This window comes from Manacus candei, unplaced genomic scaffold (genome assembly GCF_025592945.1).
Source record: "Manacus candei isolate 608988 ecotype Guabito, Panama unplaced genomic scaffold, ASM2559294v1 h1tg000119l, whole genome shotgun sequence".
NCBI lineage: Eukaryota > Metazoa > Chordata > Aves > Passeriformes > Pipridae > Manacus > Manacus candei.
Window position 1 is genome coordinate 2,100,335 of NW_026138167.1, and position 26,189 is coordinate 2,126,523.

The 26,189-nt window shown below is 43.5% G+C and overlaps 1 protein-coding gene across 3 annotated transcripts in view; it reads right to left on the bottom strand.

The window, feature by feature from the left end:
• Positions 1–26,189, bottom strand: part of RORA (RAR related orphan receptor A) — a 388,788-nt gene that overhangs the window by 240,097 nt on the left and 122,502 nt on the right. Inside the window, exon 1 of one of the 3 annotated variants that reach the window (XM_051770517.1) lies at positions 1,333–1,354. The exons of the other annotated variants lie outside the window; for them this stretch is intronic. Coding sequence (XP_051626477.1) covers positions 1,333–1,339 — 7 coding nt within the window. The 5' untranslated portion in view covers positions 1,340–1,354. Of the gene's footprint in view, positions 1–1,332; positions 1,355–26,189 lie in introns of those variants that run through there. 3 annotated transcript variants of the gene reach the window in all.

Genomic DNA, 26,189 nt, shown 5'->3' on the forward strand with positions numbered 1-26,189 from the left:
GGAAATTTTCCAACCCTTCCGAATGTCTCACAGGCACTCACTTCACAACACACAAGAAAAGCACCTTTTTCTCTTCCTTATTTCCAAGATTTCTTCTGTCTTGTAAATGACCTATTGTATTCACACTTGTATTGACAGTGTCTCTTGACAGAGCAAAGATTAATTTGCTGTTAAACATGGAAGAAAATAGGAAGGCAAAGAAGAATTTCCACTATTTTAACAAGCAAAAATACATTTTTTTTCCCTTCTTGTTTTGTAGAGTGAGCTTGTGACCTTTTCTCCTCCTCAAGGCTACTCATGCTTCTGAATAATCCTGGATACCTGCAAATGCCTCAACAAGCATTAGTCAGGACATTTGTTTGGAAAAAGCCCTGGGGCAATGCAAGGTGCAAGGATCAAGCAGAGTTCTCTCAAGCCAGCTCCAGAGTGATCTTAATAAAACTGATGCATACATCAAACCATGGGTAGAAAGCACAAGTAAATTAACTGTGGTGCTAAAAAGCCTCAAACTGTTGAATTCTGAACAACACTATTTGCATTCCCTTCGCCACAGTTTCTGTCTTTTTTTTTTTTAGGTAACAGGATAAAATTTATGTTAAAATTACTACAAGGCCTTTTTCAAAGCTCAGAGCCTATAAAAGAACCATAAGACTAAATGCAGAATACCAAGATATGATGAACAGAAGTAGATTTAAAAAACCCAGTCTGAGTCTTTAAGTGTTCTACCAGGGCAGAATCTGGTCACAAGTCCTCCTTTGCCAGCGTTGCTTTGCATTTTGATATATTTGCTGAAATGCTTTGAAAGACACATCTATAGCAGGTCAGACCACATGAAGGGTTTACTAGTTTACTAATTTGCAGAACTGAAAGGAAAATAAATAAAAGCAGGCAGCTCAAACAACACATGAACTGCAAACACTGCTACCTTGCCTCCCTGGGAGTTTTTAGGAAGAAATGTCTCCATATGCAACTGTGTGTTACAACCCAAAACATGTCCAGAGGCTTTACCTGAGTGACCAACACATGCAATAAACTGACAATGCTCTCATTTCCTGAGCACAATTTTGTGAGTCGTTTCCTCTCCATGGTAAATTTTAGAATTACTTGGTTTTGAACCCAAATCCACATCACTAAACATGGAACAACTTCGAGATTAAACAGCTAAAAGTAGAAAACAGCTATGTAAAACCTCCCTATTTCAACTGATTTCTAAAATACTCCCCGACTGGTAATGCACAGGCTGTCAAGTATTTTACAAATTCCCAGCTTAGGCTGCTTCTATCGTTTCAGAGCATAAATTTAAGCACAAATCATTGTCGAGATTTCTCTTACTTTCCATTCCAGCTCCACTAGATGCACAGTCTTGCAGTTCCCCCTCCACAGACACATTTATCCCCAGCTCTCAGAGATCTGCATGCTGCATAGATTGACTGAACACACCACAAATTTAATTTTTCACCCAGTATTAAGAGCACATCAGACTGCATTAGAGGCAATATGCTAAAGAATGCTGAGCACCTATTTGACAAGCCATATGGTAATTGCCCAAAGGTCAGAGTAACTATTTTGGAAAAATGTAGTTCTCTGTTTAAATGAGTAACAGCCAAGCAATGCAATTATGAAATAATGGCAGCATTCCCAAAGGATCTCTGTACCGTGCATGAAATGAATACAAAAGATTCACAAGATTTTGTGCTTAATTTCTCACAATTTCAAAATATTGCCTTTTAAAAGTTAATAGTAATTCTTAAAACATGCACTAAAAGAACATATGCCACCATATTTCCAACATTTGGGAGCGCATGTGCTACAGCAACAACAACATTCCTTTGCTATTAAATGCCAAAGGCTGTTTAGTGATAAGTCCAAATAAACCCCACTAATTGCAGTGGGAACAGTGGTTCTCACTCAAAAAGAGCCATGTGACATTGAAAAATGTTATGTGTCGTTTATAAAAACTGTAAGAAGAAAAATTTTCTTTCACTAAAGCCCAGTAAAGGCTGGGCTAAATTCAAAGCTAGCTCAGGTTGCCCAGGGCCACCTCAATGCCCACAGAATCCCTTGATAATTGAGCTTGGAAGGAATCTTTCCTTCTCTCCCATATATGCTGTCTTTCCCTAGAAGGACTTTCAAAGACCTTAGTTTTGTCCATTATACAGTGGCAAAAATTGGGAAGTCTTCAAGCAGCTCCTGGGAATCAGCCCATCCTCTCTCTGGGGGAATTCACTACTAGTTCTTAAATCCTACACCAAAGCCTGAAATGGAGGTTCCAATCCTCCCAGGCACATGGCAGCACTGAAAAACGGGAAGGACAGAAAAATGCAAAGGAAGTATCAACTCACACAAGGCACCTGCCTGAGCCTGCTGGCTGTCTGCAACAATATTTGAATACCAGGAAGGGTCAAACTGATTTCAGGGCTTTGCTAAAATCGATCTGTGAGGATGGCACTTAAATACTAGTGTAACTAACTAGTTATAGCTGGCATCAACAGCTATGGCCAACTCATGTTAACTAATCATCCAAAAAAACCCTCTCCAGGTGACAAAACCCACAATGATTTGGTGTTTACATGTCCTGAAAAACAGAAACCCAAAAGCCACTCATTTCCTTCCTGACAAATTTTACAGTGCAGTTAAGCCTTGGCAGTACAAAGGAAAAAGAGCAGCGCAATCAAAATAAATTCCAATCATCAATTATACATAGAGCATTCTGTGTTGGATTCAAACCTCTCAGTTGTTTACTATGGGAATTTCTTTTCCTTTTCCCTCTCCTTTTTGTGCTTAATCTGGAAGATTTTCATTAGTAAAACATTAATTTTTTATGCTCCATTTTCTGCATTCTTCTCTTATGTTTTAGTTTCTCATCATTTAAGACAAGAGCAGTATCTACAGTCACCCTCCAGCTTTTTCAACCCTCACAGAATAGGTTATAAGCAACACATTCATTATCATCAGCCAGATAATTAGAATGTCTGTCTGTAAATATAAAAGCAGAAATGTTACCTCAGAAGAGCCCTCTCCAAGGAGGGGCCACTTCAGAGTTCATGGGATTTGAAACTAAGCTCATATTTTACCAAGCAGATACGAAAATCATTCTCAGAACTTATTTTTACAGAATTCATATGGCGTAGAATGCACTTACAGAAAAGCTGCTCTGAAAGCCTTTTGTCTGAAAAGGGCCTCTATGGAAAAAGCTCTTTGATTGCTTTGGATGAGGTGATGCTATAAAAAAAAATTGGGAATGTCAGGAGGCACAAAGTTAATATACAAATTGCTTAAACACGAAGTAGGGGTGTGGGTTTCTTTTAGGAGCAAACCCAGCTATTTTCAGGCAAGTTTTCCCTCAGCCACAAAAGATCAGAGATCCAGGAGCTGAGTCAAGACTCACATCTTCGTGCTGTCCTAAACTTGGGAAGGCAGAGCAGGGATCACACCCTCATGCATGTGCTGCATTGTCTGCAGAGAAACAGCAGCACAGCACAGAGAAGGGAGAAGGAAAGTTCTAAACACAAAATCCTTGACTTCAATATTTCTGAAGTACTGACCTCACTGAAAACCTTTACTCGCACGTGCTTTTGAAGATATAAAATTCACAGCCCTGACAATCCAAAGTATTGCTGCCTACATTTTCATGGCTGTTACAGGAAATGTATTTGATTTGAAACCAGTGACACCAGGTTTAGGAGGCTGTATGATTTAGAAACCCTTCCCATTTCTCTGGGAATACCTCAGCAGGGAGGATTCATTCTGTCCCTGAACCAGCAGAGGAACACGTTTCTACAGCATCTGACCGAGACAATGGATAAAGGCCAGTTAACTTCAATACTGTAAAATGAAATCCTGAATTCATCAGCTTGCCAACTTCCCAAACCTCAGCTGCCTGTGATGTCTACACAGATGAAAGCAGACAGATAAGTAAATGCAAAGAAGTAAAATTATTTGCCTGTAGATGAGAGATTGTAGAAGATTTTATTCATCCTTCTTGATTTTTCTTATTACTTAACCACCGAGACATAAATTAACATTTGACTCTGCTACTTCATACAACTCATCTGTAGCATGAAAGTCCAACTCCCAGTTTCCACCTCAGAGAATCAGCTCTGAAGTCAGTCTGAAAAGAACATGCCTCTGTCTGATCTTCACCAGCCGACTCAATCCAAGCTCTTTTCATGCTTTTTTAAAAAGTCTGAAAAGGTTTTGACATCATCGTAATCATGACATGAGAAGTCTTGATCCCCCCAAGCAAACAAACAAAAAGACCGAGTTTTGCCAAGTAAAACAGATGCTTCTGTTGATGTGTTCTTTAAATCGACTGTTCAGGTGTAAATCTGCTTCTCCTGGACTAAATGCTTGGCCTAAGTGTCAACACACAGAGATTCCCTGCCCTGCAAGGTAATTCCCTTCACTTCTTTTGTGGCTTCCCGCCGCTAGTAGATTCCTTTTCAGATCTGAGACAAACGAAAAGTTGAACAACCTCATGTGCTTCCAGGGGAAAACACCCAAAAGCCCTCAGGATTTTCCACCACTGACCACTGGCAGCACTTCTGAAAACAAATTAGTTATCTGTTACCTGCCAGAACTAAAATGCAGCAGCCTCCCACCTTCCCAGAGACGTGATTTTCAGCTACCACTTCAATTCAGAGTGGGACAAAGCTGAAGCACCAGAAACAAGTGGCACATGTGGGCACTGGCTGGTGATGGCCCTCACACCATGTTTTATGTGCCACGTTGGAGCACTGGAACAAGGTCCCAGCCTGGCACAGGCAGGTTCCTCTTAAAGCAGGAGCTCGAATTTTTAAGCTCCTCTTGCTTATTTGTTTGTGGGAAATATCCCAAAAAAACTAATCATGCTAAAAAGAGTCCCAGATTTCCCAAGGCTGCTTGACAAGGCCAGCAGTGTGCACCCATATGTTTTTGTGTGCTTATTCCCATAACCCCCACCTGTTTCATATGTATATGTATATTGACTGTCAATGGCACTTTGTTAAAATGATTACTGCACACAGCATGGCTAACTTTTAAATGTAAATTGTATGCAAATATATGCAATGCCATCTTTAATGCAGATGTAGCAAAAAGTATTAAGATGTGTAGCGCCTAATTAGGTCCTACATCAAAAACTACATATAAAAACTTGACTCCAAAGTCTCAGCAAAATAAATGTGAGCTAGAAATCCCAGTGTACACTCCTAGGGAAGCAAGGGGAGTAACTCTTTCCCTGCGACTTCTGAAAGCTGAATAAGGCAATGAACTCAAATGAACAATTTGTTCTTTCTTCAGACAAAGCAGGTTCTTTTTAAGCAAGATGCAGATATAATGGTGAGGCTTTTCCATTATCTTCTACCTCTTAATATTTAAAATTATTAAAGAGAGCCTTAGTTTCGTATCTGGAAACCAGCATATGAAAACCAGTAGCAGGGACACAAAAATTCTTGGGCAATGTAAGGCTCAGCCTAAAAAAAAAAGGAAAAAAACCCCAAAACCACAGATTATCTTTACTAAGCCAGGGGCTGCTCAGCATTAGCCCTGCCAGTGGGACTTTGATTACTGAATTCATTGGGATAGAAAAGCACTTGCACATTGCAAACTCCAGAGACAATAATCACCCTCAGGGACTTGCATTATTAATACACTGAAATAAATGAGGCAGTTGACAGCCTACAGCCACTCTCAGGTGTATGGCACTGATTGGGATTTCCTCCATGTACACACACTTCTTGGCTCTTTCTAAAAACAGAGGGTATCTTTTGGGGTGTGAGTGGTGAATCCTATGGAGGGGAAGGACTGCCCAGAGCCTGAATGGGGAGTTTTCAAACAGAAAGGAAACCCGTCTTGCATCAAGTCCAAGTGAAGACAGACATATTTTGAGAAGGGTACAGGTCTGAGCACTCTCTTGAACTGAAGACAGGTCCAGCATCAGAGAGACCAGAGAAAAATCTGACTGCACCTCCTTTCTTGAAAGGATCAAGTTTGAACTCCAGTTGCTCATGAACAGCAATGCAAAAGTAATAAGACCCACTCCACTCTCCAGAAGTACTTGGAGAGAAGGACACATGACTCTCCAGAAAATGCATATCCCCTTTCAAGGAAGGAGCTGATACCTTCCCTTCCTGCATCAGTGTGTACGAACCTGGAGATGTTCCTTGGCCAACTACAGGCCAGAAGTTCTCATCCATTCTCTCCACCCTACTGCCTCCTCTTTTCTAACACACAGTCGAAATTCTCCTTTAGCTGAGCTGCCTGGAGGCATCTCCCAACCCCACCCCACAGCTGCCCACAACTGTGCCTTTTCCCAGGTCACAGCATGGAGCTGCCATAATTTGGATATTCAAGTGGATTATGAATCTGTAGAAAATTTTATGCTGCTTGCTCTGTATCTCTAGTGGCAGCCCAATTTCTTTGAGGAAAGATGCTGCAAATTATTCACTGCGAAATATAAAGCTTGCTTTTCATTTTAATTTTGTTCCATTTCTATCTCTGAATTTCCTTTATAGCTATTTTTCCAGCGTTATGAGAAAAAAAAAATAAAAAAAAATCCGAGGCACCACGTCAGCCCAGCCCAAGCCAGACATAACATCCTGCCTGTGCTGCCCAGGGTATTATAAAAAATGCCTTTCATTTCTCTCCCCAGCCATCGTTGCAAGGCCCGTTCCCCTCTGCTGCCCATGAGCCAGCAGCGCTTTCCAGCAGGCTGCACACTGGAATTCCTCAGCTCTGGCATTCCTGCACACTCAAACATGGCTTACTGCTCCCAGCCAGTGTATTCCTTCCACCCACCAAAAAAAACCCAGCAGGGTGGGGGCCTGAACTGGCCACTGTTCAGTTGTTGGGGTGGGGGTTTTTTTTGCAGCTTTAAAAGATGCCACCAAACCCTCCCGAAATCCTGCCTGGGCATCGCATCCCCAGCAGGGAAGGCAGGTGGGATCAGAGAGGACCTGGGAGGGCTGGGATGCCTAGAAAGGATGCTCAGGGCACAACGGAAAGCAAAGCTGGCCCGAGGTTCATTTCCCAGGCCTGGCACAGGGCAGAAGGGAGCAGAGCAGCTCCAGGAGGCAGCTCCTGAGCAGAGTGGCCCCTTCCAGCGCGGGCTCTGCCGCCTTTGTGCGCGGGATTTGCCATCCCCGCGCTCTCGCCGGCGCTGCAGCACCGCTCTGAGCCTCCTGTTTGAATTAACCAGGCCCAGAGGATAAAACTTTCAAATTAAACACATTCCTACAGGATTTCAGGCTCATTGTGTATGCACCAAGGAAACATAACATCCTAAAAATAATACGTATACAGAAAGAAAGCACATTTTGCAGGCATATTAAAGTGGAATATGAATTATAAGCAAGCTCATGGGAGAAGACGTCAGATTCCAAGCAAAAAGGAGCTTTTGTAAATAACATCATCCTTTGTAAGCTATCACAATTATCATCAGCCATTTAATTTGGCTCACCAACGCCTCTTATTATTGTTGAAATTGTCCACTTTCCCCCCCTCCTGAATTGCAAAAGCCCCAGATTCTACAGAGTTCAAGCTCACAGCTGTATAGATTACTAATCAAGAGCTGGAACTCAATTTATATTCATTTCAGCAGATACATATCTAAACAGCAAACATGAAATAGCATCTCACCAAGCTGCCATCATTAGAGTACAATATTCAGAAAACGTTAAAGCTTTTGGTAAGATTTAATTGGTGTCAATGCTCTAAGTTTGTGTGTGCTGAATTGCATTGAAATCTTAACACCCAAGAACTTGTCACATTAAAAATATTCAAATAGTATACTATTGCTCAGTAGAGATTCAGAAAATGTCAGTAAAGGCAACATCTGTTTAGTTTAGAATATTAAAGCAAAAACTTTAGCATTATTTTTGTGGGGTTTAGTCTTTTAGACACAGATTCACAGGGTCCTGGTATTTCAGATTACTAAATATGACAGAATATTTAAGGGCTTTGCACATTAAGCCCAATGAAAAATTCAAAATCCCTCACTGGAATTAGTAATTTAGCCCCAAGCTAATCAGAGATGTTATTCCAGTAGAACCAAAGTCTTCCAGTTGGCCTTCAGCTTAATTTCACTGATTAAAAAATATTAATTCAAGTCAGTTTGCTTTGCCACAGTCCCCTTACAAGTTAGCTGAAGCTGCTACTGAGAAACTACAATCTGAAAAAAAAATATTTTGAACATCTGAGAAGCACTTATTTCTCTTATCTCTTACATTAACTTATGACTGGCTTTAAACCCAAGCTCGGAGTGAATCACAAGACAGTGAATGGGAGGCTCTTGGTGGCTGAAGCCCTCACTGGAAGAGTTAAGGCTTCTACTCCCAGCTACAACAAGACCAAGCTGCTCTCACAAGTTCCCCCTCCAGGCAGAGTAAGTCAGGAGTTCAGGCTTAGGCACTTACACCAGGGGTCTAATTTTCACAAGCATCAGTCAGCTCAGGAAACACAACCAAACCCTCAGAAAATCTGAGAGCAAAGCTCAGATCACTTCTGGTGCTTCAGTTGTTCCTCCCTGCACCTCGAAGGCACCAAAATGCATCACACTGTGTAGAAGAAACGTTCATGTGCTGAGACAACAGCCTTCAAGTGAAAATAAAGGAATGCAACATTCTAATGTCAATAGGGGGGAAAATGGTTTCATTCCAGACCCATCAAATGTAACCAAACTTTTCCAAAGGTCATTGCTTCATCCCACCTGTGTTGGAAGGGCTCCACGAGGAGGCCCCACAGTGCACCACAGTTCTTTCATCTGAGACACAATGGCCCTGGAGACTCAGAGCTACCTGTGTCGGGGACTTCAGGGGTGCTGCCAAAAATAAACCCAGTTCTGCATTCCAGGCAGCAGAAGGATGAGACACACCATATTACATTAAAAGTACATGGGGGGGGAAAGAAACTCAACCTACCACAGAGATGGAAGGGGAGGGGGTAGGAGGAAAAAAAAAAAAAGGAAAAAAAAGAAAAGAGGTAGAGTGGGGTCACTGACAGGCAGAACTTGGTTTCTGAATGGTACTTTCAGCCCCAACTGGTCAGCAGGAACAGCCCCAGAGGGACAGATGAAAACCCTGACCAGAGATCCAACATTTACACCAGGCTGGATCCACTGAAGTATTGTCTGTGCACACTGGAGCTACACATGTGTGAATAAAGTCCCTCTAACCACAGTCAATGATCAACATTTTTGTCTTTCTCTCAAGAATTATAATATTTTTTCCAGATGTTTAAACCTGGGTATTGGGTTGATTTGACTGGTTTTAAGCTTTGGCCAGAAGAACCACTTCTCCATTGACACAGAGCTACAGAAAGAGAATTATTATCTGACTAGCTGCTTCCAAATTTTTCTTTTCACCAGTACCTTTTTTTTCCCAGAAAGATATATAAAATAGACTATTTTGGGTATCTCACAGGCTCCAAGTATCTCATACCCAAGACAAAATGTTAATTGAAGAAGTGATTAGGGAAATGTATACCTCTAAGTGTAGAATCCAGACGATGGATACAACACTTCCTTCCTTACCCATCGTGCATAACCCTTTATAAAGTAGCAAAAAGAAGAAACTCAAAAGAATCCAAAGCAAATCCTATGGCAACACCCTGGAGTCAAACCCAACAGCAGACACTTTTAGCTGCTCTGTGTGTGGAGCATGGCAACACTGAGGCTGGGAACAGGCACCAGGAGCACTCAAAATGCTCTGCATCTCACAAACCTTGGACTAACGAGATCGAGTTCTCCCCGAGAGCTCCGTGCCCTTGATATCAAAGCAAAGCTCTGCCTGTTGTGGCACTGTCTGCAGTGAGGACCCAAGCAAGGTAGTGCCTCACTCTGCCCCCAAAGTCTGGGAAGGCAAAATTCCAGGAGCAAGTGGCTTTTCTACTAGCAGCTGTCACTGACTGCAGGACAAGACCAGGACACAGTGGGACGCACAGGACACATGGAAGGACATCCCCTGAAGCCTTATCAGTGAGTTCTAATGACAACCATTGTACACAAATAAATCCAAGCCACAAGTCAGTGTGATGCAAGTCCATGAACAAAGCCTTGGATTAGTCTTTTTAGATCTAAGCCCTGAGCACACTCATCATACCTTAAAAAATATAAACCCCTGATGCAAGAGGTGCTGAGTCTTTGCAGGCAGGTCTCAGCCATCTGCTCTGAGTTCCTGCACACTGATGGACTGGTGTTGAACTGGGACACTGCTGATCCAGAACAGGTTTTTGCAAACCAAGTCGATCTGAGGTGATTTGAAGGCAGCACACTGCAGACTTTCCTCTAGAAATAAGGGCCTTGTGTAACACAACAGACTGCACTACTGTTCTAGCTTTGGGTTAGAGGCAGCCTGTTACACTGACTTGTCTAAGCTATATATTGTTTAAACATTGGTCTCCCTGTCCTTACTGTGCACCTCCTGTGCCAAACCCAGCATTTTCTGGGTGCTCTTGCTGAAGGACTGGGCCTTGCATGCGTGTGTGTGCGTGTGTGTGCACGTCTGCGCTCCTGCACCAGCCCAGAGGAGATGCACGGCTTTGCAGGGTGGGGCAGCAGGGAGGGTTTGCATTGCACAGCGTTACACAACCATATTGCCAATGTTCAGCTTTATTTTTAACTCAAGGATCGAGAATGATCACATGCCAGCTAAAACCTACAACTTATGGATGACTTTAAGGACACGCAGGAAAACACGAACACTGATGGCAGTCAGAGAGACGAGCTGGAATATACACAGATCCTGAATAATAATTCAGTTCCTTTCTTAAAGGCAGATCTATAACTCTTAGGGTTTGAGTAAAGCACTGAAGCAATAGTAAAGCTGGAAAGCTTTAATTCTATCTATAATTTAAGGTAGATTTTGGACCAATGTCATGATGAGTCCCCATAGCAGCTTTGTAACCACAAACCACACCTTAATAGCTACCTGCTCAAGAAACATACTCTACATCTTGATGGACAATTTATCAGCTCCCAAGGACACTCACAGGGTTTTGTTTGGAGGGGTTTCTGTCTTCCCAATCATACAAAACTGCAAACATGACTTAGCACAGCCACATTTTCCCTGGCCAATGTCCTGTCGTACTAAAATAACAGTGCTGCAGTGAGTGAAACTAGAAAAGGGAAAAAAAAACAATCCACAAGAAAAGAAAAACCAAACAACAACAAAGAAACATCAAAACAAACAAACAAAAACGTACAAAAAACCCAAGCTAAAGCATTTCTTTGGCATTTTTGTTTCCTGGCAAGTAAGACACTGAAGTAAGCCAAAAGGAGCATCTGGATTTGAAGTCAATATTGCACCAGAACATATGAAAACACCAATGCAGAAAAGTACAATGCCTAGATTACGAAAGGACAGTGATTATTTATGGGGTACAACAGCAAGGAAAGTTTTTGTTTTTCTTTATTCTCCAGTGCTCAGTGAGTGCTGTTGGCAGCTCCCCCCTCAGTCCCTCTTGTAAGCTTGCTCACATACTTATTGCATCTGCTTCTTATTTAATGACCATTGTTTTGGTCTGTCAGAAGAACTACAACAAGTATCCAGATCTGCAAGATTAGGCAAATATTTTGACAATGCTGCGTGTCTCATTTTCTTGGAGAGAAAGAATAAAGAGGATTTTCACTTTTCACAGAACTTCACTGGAGCTCTTAATCGAAATGCTACAGAGAATCAAATAGCAGATTGAACAGACTTCTAGTGACAAAATAAAGCATGCCATTTTGTTTCCCAGAGCTTGCCAATTCTCTGCACATTGCTATCACAGGAACTCAAACACAGGACTTTAAAATATCATTCACATCACATGGCAGCTGTTTCTAAGCTGAGAAACCAACAGAGCCAGGGAGCAGCAAATGACAACTAAACGGTAATGGGGGCTATCAGGAGGCTCTAGGGGCAAGAAAAAAATTAGAAAGAAAAAAAAATAAAAGGTGGTACCAACCCCAGGCTTTTACCCTGGGAGTGATGGTTGTCCTCCCTGTTGAGGCTTTTGTTTGACTCAGTGCAATAGCAAATATTCATAAAATGTAAATTCACATCCAGATGCTAAACCTCAAGTCTCATGTCGAAACTAATATTCAAAGCAGGATCCTGCATGCCTCTTAAAGGTAAATACAACCAGTCCCAACTGAAATCATGATGGGCTGCAAATCAGGCCTGGATGAAGCAGAGCTGCACCAATTCATATATTACCAGAGGATCTAGACTCCAGAAAGTATGCTGAGAAGCCAACAGTAGCAGTTGTTTGGCAGTAAAGAAGGAGAGCTCACTTAAAAAAACTCATTTCTAAGCAGGAGAGCGAACACTCTGAAGGGGGATGAAAACCAGGCCTGCAGGTTTTATAAGGACTTGGTGTCTCACAAATCTTACATTTCGTTCAGCTTTTCGAGGGCTGCTTTCCTCTACCTATCCCTCCAAGGCCTACTTCTTCTGGAGCTGAGTTTAGGCCAGCAAAATTCAGCCAATGACTTAAACATCCAAAATGGCAAATAAAGATACTTCCTCCGTGTTGTTGCCTGTGACAGGACACTCACTATGCTATCAGGGAAAAGAAACCACTCAGGACAAGGGGACCCAGTGACCCTATAAGAAACATCCCTGGAGGGACCAAAACACCAGAGGAAAGTTGTTAAGCTATGAGTTTGCTTCTGCTTTCAGTCCAAAGAGCTCATTTGAGGAATCAAACAACAAACAGAGGAGGTCTTTTTCACACAGAACTTCAGATCCACCTCTGCTCAGCTTGTAAATCCCCCTACTCCTCTTCTGGCAGGGAAAGAATTATTTACTGTAAGGAGATTGCTTAGTTTGGTACTTCCCACATTTTCTGAATCAACTGACAGCTATTTTAGACATACATGAAAAAACTTTTGCTCTGAACACTTCACAACCAGCCAAGAATATATAAAAGAATAACATACAGCTTCCTTTTGCACTTCTTTTACACCTTTCCATCTTTGTTACAACAGAGCTTTTAATGGGGAGACAAGCTTGGCCAAACTCACCTACCCACGGAAAGCAAAAATTACTTTAGAAAAAAATTCCTGTATTTTTCCTGTTGGGTTATCAGTATTACCTCAACAGCAGCCTGAGAAGGGCATACTGAGCACAACAGCAACAACCACCACTGGGGGCTCCAGAAAGTGCCTGGTGTGAGTGCTGGAGTGGGACCAACGTGATCCTCTCAGTCCATCACTGTCACCAGACGTGACAAGCCAGTCAGTCACTGGTTCCACCAGCCACTCTTCAACCACACCCCCTGTGTGCACCAGGCAGGTCAGGAGAGACTGTTTGGACATTCAGAAACAACTACAGAGTGCCTCGCTGTGCCAGGCTCTGAGGAGATGCTGGGATCCACACTGGTGCCTCTGCACATCACACAACTTGGGATAAATCTGCCCCAACTCTCATCCATGAACAGAAACCAGAGCCTTCTGACCAACCATCATAACCTTCAAACTCCAGACATGGTGTAAATGTTCAGGCAGGCTGTAGGGCCAGGACTGCCAGAACAGCTGGGAAGGGTAAACTCTCATCTCCCTCATGCTTTGTGCCCAGCACAGCTACAGCAACCTCTCAACCACAAGAAACTTTGAGTTTTAGTTTATAGGCTGAGGGGTTTTGCTGTGTTTGTTTTTGGTTCTGTGGTTTTTTTTGTTTGGGGTATGTGAAGATGTGTGTCTGTTGTCTGTGGGGTTTTGTTACTGTGTTTTTCAAGAAAAGGACAGATGTTCTTTGGGTTTGTTTGCACCTTCCTTCAATGATAATTTTGTTATGGTGACAGCTCAAATGAGTAGATGCTGCAGCAGCACTAAGTCTTTTTTTCTGATCTTGGAGCTTCCTTTCTTATTTTTCCTTAACTTTTACCAATATCACAGAGTTACTGCACTGCAAGACCAGAAAAAGTCAGATGATTGAGTCTAAGATCTGGCTCCTGCTCTCTTTCACACTGTGCCCTTCTGCTACCATAAAGCAGACTGAATGATTAAAAAAGAGAGGCTGACCTCTTCCAGTATAAACACTCCTCCTGTTTGGCCAGCTTCCCTGCAAAACAATTATTCCTCTGATTTCACTGAACCCTGCATCACCATCACACCCATCTTTTAACTGCATGTGTCTCTTATCTGTCCATCTCCACTGTTTTTCTGCAGAGGATTTTAATGATTTCTTCAAAGTACCCTGGCAAGCCGAACAATCTTCCCCTTCCTCTCAATCCGACACATGCGTAATGTCACCCTCTTTTTCTACCAAACATAAAGGACATGTTCAACTTTTTTCCTTCCTCCAATACATCTGTTTTCCCCATGGCAATACTCCATCACTTTATCTTTCTAGTGCCCACTATCTTTCCCTCCTGTCTACTCTACTCCATCTCATCTCCTCTTTTGACTCTGATCCAAGACAACCCAAGCCTTAATCTTTTCCACATTAGAAATATTGACCTAACTCACTCACCACCTCAATGCTCACAGATTTTTACTGCCAAGAGCCCTTGCCCTCATACAGCATGGGAACTGTAGAACAAATTCTCCTTCTGTCACATGGACCACACCTGGTATCAGAGCAGATCCCGATCCATAATTCAGGATCAATATTTTGCAGTTCCTCTCCTCAACCTGCCAGCCACCTTCAGTGCAGCCAAGTGTGCTCCTTATCTTTTGGTGAGGTTGCTCCTTTAGCTCCCCAGTTTTGGTTTCACTCATTCATCTCATTTCCTCAACACTCATCTATATTCTCTTGAACATTTCCCATCTTTCCATGGGCTTACACAGGACTGCTCATTTCATTCACAACATATATTAAGCCACCAGCTCTACCAATTTCATAACCCCATCTCCATCCATCCTGCTCTTTCTGCTCATGGTTGCAATTGCCTCAAATTCCTCTCTCATCATCTCCCTTCCAAGCCATTCCCATTGCCTCTTACATAGTGCACTACAGACAACGTGCTTGTATCTCACACTGCAAATGGTAACATGGCATCTGATTTCCCTTATCTTGGATATTAGAACACTAATGAGGCCCTGCGTCTAAACCCTGTGACTATCCACCTATGGCTTCATTTACATATGGCCTTCTCTAATTACACAAACAATGCTCACACCCAGAAGGAAGTTAAGCCAGTGTGTGCAGGCACTGAAGGTGCAAAAATAATTCTATTTCCATAAACCAAAATATCAAGAAGCTGTCTCCTAATAGTGAACGAGTGTTTTTCACAAGTCAGAAAACAGTCCCCGGCAGCTCAGCCACCTGCAGCTGTAATAAACACACTCAGAATTGGTTATAGGAGGAGAAAAAAGCTAAAAAAATTCTAAACAAATAGGGCTAAAGAAATTATGAAAAAGGGTAGTAAATCACTAGCATTGAGGAGACCTCCAAACCATAGGACATCATAGGAGACATTTCAGCCACAACCAACCAACAAGCGTTTTGTTAATAACTTCCACAACCTCAAGTTCCATTTTTTGGTTGTGTTTTATCTGCCCCTTTGATCTGCACCTGACAATCTGCCTCACCCAGGATAAACAACTCACCTTCCCAGCGAGGAGCTGCTGATTTCTGCTCCCACATAATTTCATGGTTTTGGTTACACACTTTTCCTGGAGGCCTTCAACCACAGAGGTCTTGCAGTTTAAATACCAGTAAGAACAGGGAGAGGGACAGCCAAGGGGAAGGATTGTGTCAGATGGCTTGTCAGCAAACTGACTTCAGCAGTGGGGCATCTCACAGGTCATTCCCAGCTTTTCCTCAAATAGTTCCTACTTCATATTTTCCCTTCTAGTATCTTAAAAACACACCTCCCTAAACAGTCACCATTCCCCTCTCTGGGATTCATCCCATAAATTTCACCTTCATTTTTCTCATTTCCTGATGTTCAGGATTTGTGTTTACTAGGGTTTGTTTCCTTTAACCATGATATATTTATGAATGCACTTTTTCACAGCATATCTTCAAACACATTATAGAGGTGGACAAACACTATTATCTTTATGCTACAAGCAATGGTAACTGCAACACAGAATTAAACCACCACACAAGACTGAGCAAACCCAGCAGCTGACTAACAACAAAGGTGTCCCTAAATTCCCTGGCTTCTAACTGATTAGCCACTTAGATCCAGAAATCCCTACTGACTTACCAGGCATTTACAAGTAAATAAATGATTTTTCACATTGACTACAGCAAACAGGTTGTAAAATCCTGATGTAACTTTTCCACTGTAACGCTGCTGTCAAGAGTATTCCTGGCATTTTGAACTCATTTCATCGTATGACACCAATCTACAGTAGAACAAAAATTTCCTGAAGTGTTTTTGAGTGTTCCTTTATTTTTAGGCTTCGGGGTCGATCTATGTGCTACGGACAGCAGAATCTTCAAAGCTTTGCTGTAGTTTGTACAAAGGGAAAAGAGGTGTTGGAAGCAGTTTCAAAGCACCTTTTTCCCAGTACTCGTTTTTCGGACAGGAGTGTGTAGAGTTGGTCAGCCACAGGAAATTATTTGTATATCTCAGGGGCTGGGAAGGCATCAAGATGCCCCACAAAAGGTGCTAGAAACACACAATACAGCTCTTGCTGCAGCTTTTCTTCCCATGCCTGTCTCCTGTAGCACATTATCCCACTTAGAGAATCTCTCCTGAAAAAGCTTCTCTCTTCAGTGCCCAGGTCTTGTTTCCTGTTAAAGAGGATTTTGCCTGCATGGTTTTAAAGGCATCCTACAGAAGGGCTGCACTCTGAGAAGACCACAGGGATGTCCCCATGCTCACTCGTGTAGCTTTGGAAGCACCAGCATTAAGGAAGCCTGTCCTTGTTCATGTCGACATTTCCACCATCAGTATTGATCAGCTTTGATATCTATGACTTTAAGTGTACCTGGGAAGACATGGCAGCAAAGTAGGGGATATTCAAGGTATTTTCCTTAAATAAAAGGGGCAATGAGTGTTTACCTCACCTGTGCTTTCACAGGGCTAGTTTAGAATAGTTTAGCTTCAGGTTCTGTTTGTCATATGCTATGTTATTAACCTGTAATATCACCTGATCAGACTGTAACAGCATCAAATTCCAGTGGTTTTGCTCCAAGCTGTTATTTCTGTAGGGACTGCACAACACCATCAAGAGATTCTGGCAGACCAGGATACAGCAGTGATATCCACACAAAAGCAAAGAAAAAGGGAAAGGTAAAATCTAAAATCTTCTGAGCTACAGGACTTCAGAAGTCCTCATGCACTCAGCCATTGAAAGTTTTGACACAAGTAGAATCTGGAAGGATCTGTGGAGAAGTGATTGCTGTGACACTTAGCTGGGGTCCCTCCCACCCGAATCAGATTTAGCTGAACTTGAACCTCAGGGAACTCAGCAAGAACAAAGCAAAACCAACCAAATTCCACACAGGTATCAACACTGAATTTATCGAGTTGCTTGTGTGAGCAGTTCTGCATCCCAAGTGAGAACAATTCCTGGCACCACCCATTTTTCACTCCAAGAACTCCTCATAGATGGTTTTTGCTGTGTGCTACACAGACATTTTTAACGCACAAAGCAGATGGTGCACCTAAACCTGACCTCTCCACTGCAAGGAGGAAAAGAAGAAAGCTTGTCCTCCGTGTTGTCCTCACCTCCTCCATGCTGCTCCAGTGAAGGAGAGGATGGGCTGGTGCTGCCTGTCATCTTTACATCACAGTCACTGTCAAGATGAAACCAGCATTTCTAAAGCAAACACTTCTCTTTCCAGCAGGATTAATGCTAAGAGGGTTTGACTTTAGGCTGTCTAGTAAGATCCAGAAAATATATTTTCCATTTCTAAGTCTGTTTCTTAACTTCTCATTCTAAGAACACTCTGGAGCAAGTGTCTCAGAGACTGGAACTCTTTAGATTTTTGAATGGGCATGGAAAAAAAAACCAACAAACCTGGAGATTTCACCCACATTTTCCCACTGACCTGTGGGATGCTTTTGGCCAAGTTACTTTGTGTATCAAAATAGAAGTGGAAACAAAGCAAAGAAATATAAGGCACATCAACAGAGAGGATCTGTACAGGTCCAACACAGTTTGGTGCATGTACTTACCAGAACACACAGAAATACATATTTAGAAGTACAATTAGGCCAGAAGCAATAGGGAAGAGGAAAACTGGCAGATCACACTTTCAAGAACAATTATAAAAAAACCCCAAACAAACCCCAAAACAAAGACCAACATGGACAAAGGACATGCACAGGGAAGAGCTGTGTTTTCCACTAAGGATGCTTTTATTTTCACACAGTGATGTTAGAAAGGCTCCTTTTCTGCCTGCAAAAATCTCCAGTGCATCAAATCCAGGGAGCCAAACCTGCTTGTGATTATTCTGCTCGAGAGGAAGGAACTGCTCATCTGCACAGCTTCAGCATTTCTGCAGTCCCAGGCTGTGGGCGAGCCTGACGTCAGTCCCAGTGTGAGCCATAAAAATCCCCTTCAACAACTAACCCTCTCTGTGTGGGAAGCCTGTAGCATTATTTTAAGCAAGGACCCAAGATTACCCTGGTGCTTTCTTGTAATATTTATCACAGAGCCAGGGATGGGACTGAACCCAGAGGAAATGCATATGTGCCCATCTCCAATATTTTCACGTGCTCTCCACATGGAGAATGGTACATTCCAAGGGAATAAATATGTCAGCCTCCCTAAATCTACTCTAATAGCACCACTGTTGTCCACTGTCTCATCATAAATGTCCCTGCTATATAAAGTTTTTTCTTCACAGTGGAAATGAATGTGGTATTTGTGCAATATTCTGACAATGAGGGGGCCTTGGAAAAACCTTCATTTCTTATTGATATCCCCAATCCTCTGTTTAATTCACAACTTTGACATCTATTTCACAAGACTACTCTGATTTTCTAGGAGTGTTTAGATGAGGGATCCTTGAAGAGATTTTTATTTTGCTTTTGATAGGTGACCAAAAGAGTTTTCAAGCTACATTAGCAGCAATAATAATAACACCACCACAATCTCTCACAGCATCTTTCCTCAAAAATGAAGTTGAAGCTATGCTTTATTTTCAAAGACCAGAAATCTCTTCAGTTACTGTCACTGCACTTGAAAACATCGTGGTGGTGAAGAGTGAATACAACCCATACACAACATATTTATGACTTAAAAGAAAAGTATCACCTGCTCAACTTCTAAATCATAACTCCTTCTTGTAAATGGAAACCCACATTCCATTCTTAGAAACATCCTCACCCCTCCACTTAAAATCACTGCTGACAAATCAGTGTCTGTAAACTCCTGCTGGTTTAGAGAGGTGAATTGACACATCACAGGTCAATGAGTTTACTTTAAAAACAGACACTCATCAATTGCTGAGGATATTCTGAGTCCTCCAGACTAGTGACAACCTAATTAAAAAAACATCTCAGAGTAAACTTCACTGAGATCTATTTACCTCTCTCATACAGTCCAAACTACATTTTGATTTTTACCAAATGAAAAATGAATGCAGAAACCATCGTATGCCTTTTAAATGGAGTCCCCCAACTAGTTTAATAAATAAATAATAAGAGGAGCCTCAGCTCAACAATATGCTTAACTGGTACTCAGGTTTAAATACAAACTTTACAGCACTATTCTTCATTTCACTAGTGAAAACACTTAAGCTTGTGCTTAAAACATAAATACCTACTATAAAGTGCTTTATTTAAACTTGGATTACATACTGGATTTCCTGGAATAAAGGCTGAAACAGTCCTTCACAAGGGCTTGGTAACTCAGGGGGAAGATTAAGGTAAGTGCCCGGTAAAAAAAGATTTCAAGAAGCTTTGGAAAACATAATTTGAAATTTTTTTCCCCAAGTAATAAGCCAAACCTCCAGGTTCCTTCCTTGTGCCCTGGCAGAGGCAGGGCAGGTTTCCCGGGACACACACACCGCTGTGCCCCAGGGAGTGTTGGGAATGTGCTGTGATGGGACGGTGTGTCTGTGGGACAGAAGCGGTGCTGGGGTGCCAGGGATGTGCTGTGACAGATGGGATGGTGTGTCTGTGGGACAGGAGCAGTCCTGGGGTGCCAGGGATGTGCTATGGAGGATGGGATGGTGTGTCTGTGGGACAGGAGCGGTGCTGGGGTGCCAGGGATGTGCTATGATGGGATGGCGTGTCTGTGGGACAGGAGTGGTGCTGCAGTGCCAGGGATGTGCTATGGAGGATGGGATGGTGTGTCTGTGGGACAGGAGCGGTGATGGAGTGTCAGGGATGTGCTATGGAGGATGGGATGGTGTGTCTGTGGGACAGGAGCGGTGATGGAGTGTCAGGGATGTGCTATGGAGGATGGGATGGTGTGTCTGTGGGACAGGAGCGGTGATGGAGTGTCAGGGATGTGCTATGGAGGATGGGATGGTGTGTCTGTGGGACAGGAGTGGTGCTGCAGTGTCAGGGATGTGCTATGGAGGATGGGATGGTGTGTCTGTGGGACAGGAGCAGTGCTGGGGTGTCAGGATGTGCTGTGATGGGATGGTGTGTCTGTGGGACAGGAGCGGTGCTGCAGTGCCAGGGATGTGCTGTGACAGCCCGGACAGTGTGTCTGTGGGACAGGAGCGGTGCTGGGGTGTCAGGATGTGCTGTGACAGCCGGGCGTGTCTGTGGGACAGGAGCAGTGCTGGGGTGTCAGGATGTGCTGTGACAGATGGGACGGTGTGTCTGTGGGACAGGAGCAGTGCTGGGGTGTCAGGATGTGCTGTGACAGCCCGGACGGTGTGTCTGTGGGACAGGAGCAGTGCTGGGGTGTCAGGATGTGCTGTGACAGCCGGGCGTGTCTGTGGGACAGGAGCGGTCCGGGCTCGGCTCAGCTGCGGCAGGCGCGGTTTAGCCCGGGCCGTCCTCCAGGGTTCCTGTGCCACCTAGTGCTGCTTGGCATGAACTGTTCGGAGCCGGCAGGGAGGGAGGGACGGGGAAAGCCGAGCACACAGCCCGGCCCCAGCCCGGCCTCACGCTCCCAGCAGTCCTCGGCTCGTTTAATTCCCTGAGCAGCAAAAGGGTCCCGGAGCGGGGGCAGCCCCTCTCCTGCAGCCCCTGCGGCCACAGCCACAGCCTCGGAGCTTCCAGCGCTCCAGAACGTCCCAAAGATGCCCAGGGCAGCCAGCGATCCAACCCAGCAGGGCACCAGCACAGCAGCCCCGCCGGGTACACCGCTCACTTCTTCAGTGCCTATTGCCCCACCAACTATCTGTGACTTCTGTTCTCCTTACAGGCTTTCTGTCTTTTACACAAGAGGCAGCTGCTTTGTTTGAATAAAAGAAAAAAAATAAAATCCTCCAAGTTGTCCATTAAATCCAGCAGCTCTGGTAAGGAAACATGGTCATATTCAGTAGTGCCTTTTGTCCAAAAAGATCCCAAATGAGCTTGCAAGAAAATGTAAAGCAATAACACTACTGGGAATGCACATGAAAAAAACGAATACACACAAAATCTGACAAAATCTCTAATTGCACGTCTGAATTCCAAATCACTCTGTCTGTGGGAGGAATGCAGTAGTTCTTTAATGCATGGCACACCACGCCATGGCAATAGAAACCCAAGTACTGCCAAAGCCACGCTGTTCCCTAGTTCAAGCAAGAGGTGAAAGTTTCTAGGAAAGGAGCCTGAAAAAATGAAGCTAATGATCACATAAAGTCTAATTAATGGAAAGAAAAGTATTCCAGTGGTGTCACACCTGCTAGCTAGGCCACCCTCTGCACAGGCAGCCCACCTGTCTCCCAAATAACAATTTTAATTCATTAGTTCCCAGCATCTCCCAGCAGCATGAGAGTTCCCCTATGCAAACGCTGACATATCACCTTAATAAAAAACCACATCTGGCAAAATGACAGACACCGTGCTCTTCATCTGACACCAGGATAACGGGGAGAGAAAAATCAACAAAGCAAGAACAAAATCTCTTCCTTGCTAGTACACATCAGGCACTTCTTGCTTTCTAGTTGCTCAGAATTGCCCTTGGTGTGCTCTTCCTCCTCTTTTCTCTCCTGGTATGTTCTGCCCACCCCCTGCACCTCCCTGCAGGCCAGGGGGCTGCACAGGAGCTCCTCCCTGCTCCCAGGGAAGGGCTGCACTGAGCAGCTCCTGGGTTGCTCTGATGCAGAGGCTCCTCAAACACACCACCTTTCTGTTTGCACAGCCCTGACCTGAGTTTATATTGGCACAATTAGTGTTAAGACACTGATAAAAATCAGCCATTACCACATATGCTACAATAAAAGTGACAGGCTGGACCATAACCTTTTAAGAATTAGAACTCACCAGAGTTTATGACCCGTCAGCCAAACAGTAAAACAGCAACGAGCTGCTGTGATACACATTTTAATACATTCTTAGAAACCCCACAGCCAGTTACTAGAAGTGGCAAGAAGAGGATTTTTAAATGGCCTCATTATCACTTAGTGTACACAGCAACTGTTACAGTTTGAACAGTAAAATGAACTCCTTTGTTGAATTACTCCAAACTCTTGACTAGGTGGATTTAAAATAACACTCTAGTGTACACCTAGCACCTCCACCTCTTTATTTGTTTTTAAGTAAAGACAAAACCAGGCAGCTGAATCAAGCAGTTAGTCCTTGTTCCAGGGCTATCAATAGATTGTAATCGATTAAGAGGGGGATGACCAAAATCAGACACATCCTCTAACACACTAAATTTAGCCACAGTAACCCACATACATTTCTTCCAAATGCCAAGGGGCTTGGGAAGCTGAGCTGCACATCAGGTATCCCTGAGGCACTTGAGTCCCTACATCCCCACCCCTCATGGGGCCTTGGAGACCCTGAAGTCACTGCAGCAATGGGAACCTGGGAGCCTGAGCTGCCCTGCTGTTTACAGCTCTGTTCCACACATCCTTTCCACTGCAGCCCAGTAGCAATCCAATTTTTAATTTCAGTTCTGCCTCAATTACAGCTGTTCTTGAAGTTGACCATGACTTCCTAATTGTTTTTGCTGCCCTCAGCTTTCACACACCAATTAGATATGAAATGCTCTCCAGCTGCACCTTCAGTTCACACACAATTAGGGGATGCACAGAAAAGCAGGGCTGCCTGGTGACAGAGACATTTCCCGTGTTAGAACAGTGGGAAATGTGACACATCCTTAAGAACACAGCTTGACAAAGCATGTAATTCCAGCCTCTGCTACACCACCAAGGTGAGGACACCAGAGTGAGCTACCTGACTGCTCCCTGCTCCCTTGGAAAAGTGATTTGGGGGGAAGGGGTGTGGAGGGCATCACCAATTAAAGGACATAGAGAAGGAGAAAAAGGGGAGAAAGGTCACCTCCTTTTTTGTGTGCCCTCACTGAATCTAAAGATTTCACTGTTCTAAGAGAAAACAGAAAATATAATTCCTTACTTGGCAATTGTTTGGAAAAAAAACCCCAAACAACTTTAAAAATAACTTGTATCTCCTATTCCTTCAGCATTTGTCCGTTCAGAAATCTTTCAAATGTATTGTTTGTGATATGACTGATAAAAAAGTATTTTTTCTCCAAATTGAAGAATCTTTTAGAAAAACGGCTTTTTTACTCAAAATAATATTTGAAATCCAGAACATTTAGCCTTCTTCAGTGAAATCACAAAGAAATTAAAGTCCCTGTACAGGACACCAGTTTTGAAGGGGAAGGATAGAACCAAAAGTAAAATGTATCAAAACCATTTCACTCAGGTATTTGTAATTACTCTGCAGTTCCTTCCAGAAATCAGAACAGATATTGAGAGCTCTCCTTACCCTCACAAAATCTCCCACAGAACATTTGTGTTTCTCTCCCTTTACATTTTTCTTTCACAGGGCTGAACACAGACCAAGCTGGGGCCTCGTGCACCAACAGGTAAAGGGATTGCTGGTGGATGTGGTGCTATTTAAGGGATCTGTAGCAATTCCTGCTTTTCTTTCTCCATAGGGAGTGGAGGGTACAGCATTCCTGCACAGAGGGGTTGTGCTCCCACAGGCACCTCATGGGCACAGTTATCGAGTGCTTCTGTAGCTGCAGCAGAAACTTTAAACCAGCCCCTTCTCTCATCCTTCTAAACCCATTCCAGGTGCATCCTTGAAAAGGCATTGACTTTAATGGTGTAAAATTCAACAAGACTTGAAATTAACCTTTTAGTGAATCTTTCACATTCAATGTGAAATAACAGAGCCGGTTGTGATGTGACATTTTTGTAGGTGAAAACATCAAAGGCAGCCCTGCCACAGACTGATCTACCTTTGAACACCCAAGGGTATCTGAGACTGCCAAGTCTCTGTAGACTAGACAGAGAGAAAGAAAAAAGGAAGAGAAAGAGATCTAAGATATTCCACTATTTAAGGTGAAGTCATTCTAACTAGGATTTAATTCAATCTTTTACACTTTGTTACTGCTGGTGGTTTTTTAATACACAGTCAAAAGAGAAAATCAGGATAAAAGGAAAAGAATATTATTTCTGACTGTCAGGCCATAATAAGGCATAAATACATGAAAATTTAACTGGCACCACTTATTCTTTCCTTCCTCTTTAGCATTCATGCCTTAGGAATTCCTTTCTATTGGAGTTATGCAATAAACAAACCAAAAAGAAAAAAAAAAAAAGAAAAAGAAAAAAGCAGTATCAGCCTTTCAAAGGGCTGCAGAAAAAGGTAAGTACCTGTCTAATAACTCAGAAACAACTGAATTAATGGACACTGACTACTGTGGCCCTTCCTCCCAAGCACACACATTGACTGCTCTCCTGGTGTTCAGACCAGGGGCTTGTTGGAGTCCAGTCCCTCTTGAAAGCACTCCTGGTAAGATCCACTCCCGACCCTCATGCTCTGGGTATAACAAGAAATGCCCAAGTTTCTGGCCTGCAGCTCTCTCCATGCTGCCAGGACACCTGTGGGGCACCTGGCCATGCCAAGCCCCTGATCCTGAGACCTCCTGATCCTGAGACCTCATGAAAAATTCAGATGTGTTGCCATCAAAGTGAGGCCCTGCTGGGTCCTACAAGGTGACAGAGCACAGTCAGTGACAGGAACACAAACAGCCTTTGTTTGTAGGGTTCTCCTCCAGAGTGAGGATTCAAAATGTGAGATATTATTGAATCAAACCACACAGCCCAGCCCACCCTGTACAAGCCATCCTGTTTTGGGTGCTAGAGCTGGAGTTTGGTTCTTTGCTTTAGAGCAAGGCTTTTGTGCCCCAACTGCATCAGAACCCAAGTTAGTCAGCTCAGAGGGACCCTGAGCTGCTCCTCCTGGCTCTGCTTGAGAGCTCCAGCAGAGCAGTCTCAGGCCACGTGCATCACCTTTCAGCAACAAAGCCAGGAAGAAAACTGGACTTTGAGACAGAAGGAGGTTGAGTTTGCCAGGTATGGCACCTGTCTGGGGAGTCATCACCTCCTTCTGCTAACAACTCCAGTGCTTTATTTAAGGAAATGGGCTACGGCAAAAGGCTACACCAGGCCAAGGAAAAAAACAAAGGAAACAAAACTCACAGCCAGAACAGGTTGAAGAGACACTCAGAACATCCAGAGGAGACTGTGCAAGGCAAGTGGGAGAGAAGGAAATGTGACACCCTGCTTGGGAAGCTGAGAGTGTTAAACCCTACACTCTGACAAGCAGCTCCCTAAGGATCTGGTGGCAGAGTGGTCAACAACAAAGCTGGGAGCAGCCCCAGTTTGGTTTGGGTCCCAGACTTTCTGAACAGTGGAGGTCTGCACGTGGGCACCAAGGAAACAACAGTCCACAGTTGTCACACTTGAGCCAGGAATCTGTGGGATGCAGAAGGCAGAGACTGACAACAGAGACATCTTCAGAGAGGAACGAGAGGAGGAGGGAACAGACAAATTACCCACATGCCAAAATACAAAGCCAGCCTCCCAGAGACAGTGCAATTTGTATCTGACATACACTGATGACATTTTTATGGCTTTCCAAGGCCGTTAAAAACATGCCAGAAAGTGAAGGGAGAAGAGAGTAAAGAAAGGAGGAGAGAACTTGCTGCTGCCTTCAAGTTATGTACAGCCTCTTCACACAGAATAATCCCACCTTGACCACGCCTGAGCTTCTTCCACAAACCAATGCCTTACTCAGCCTGTGAGGAGCCTCAACCAGGAGCAATCTCTCACCTCCTTCCAGAACATGTGAAATTAAGTGAACCACTTGAAAAAAGTCAAGAATTCTTAAATGGCCTCTTTTCTGAATCAGCCTGAATCTATTTGAACTTATCTTCAAAAAGATCCTGAGAT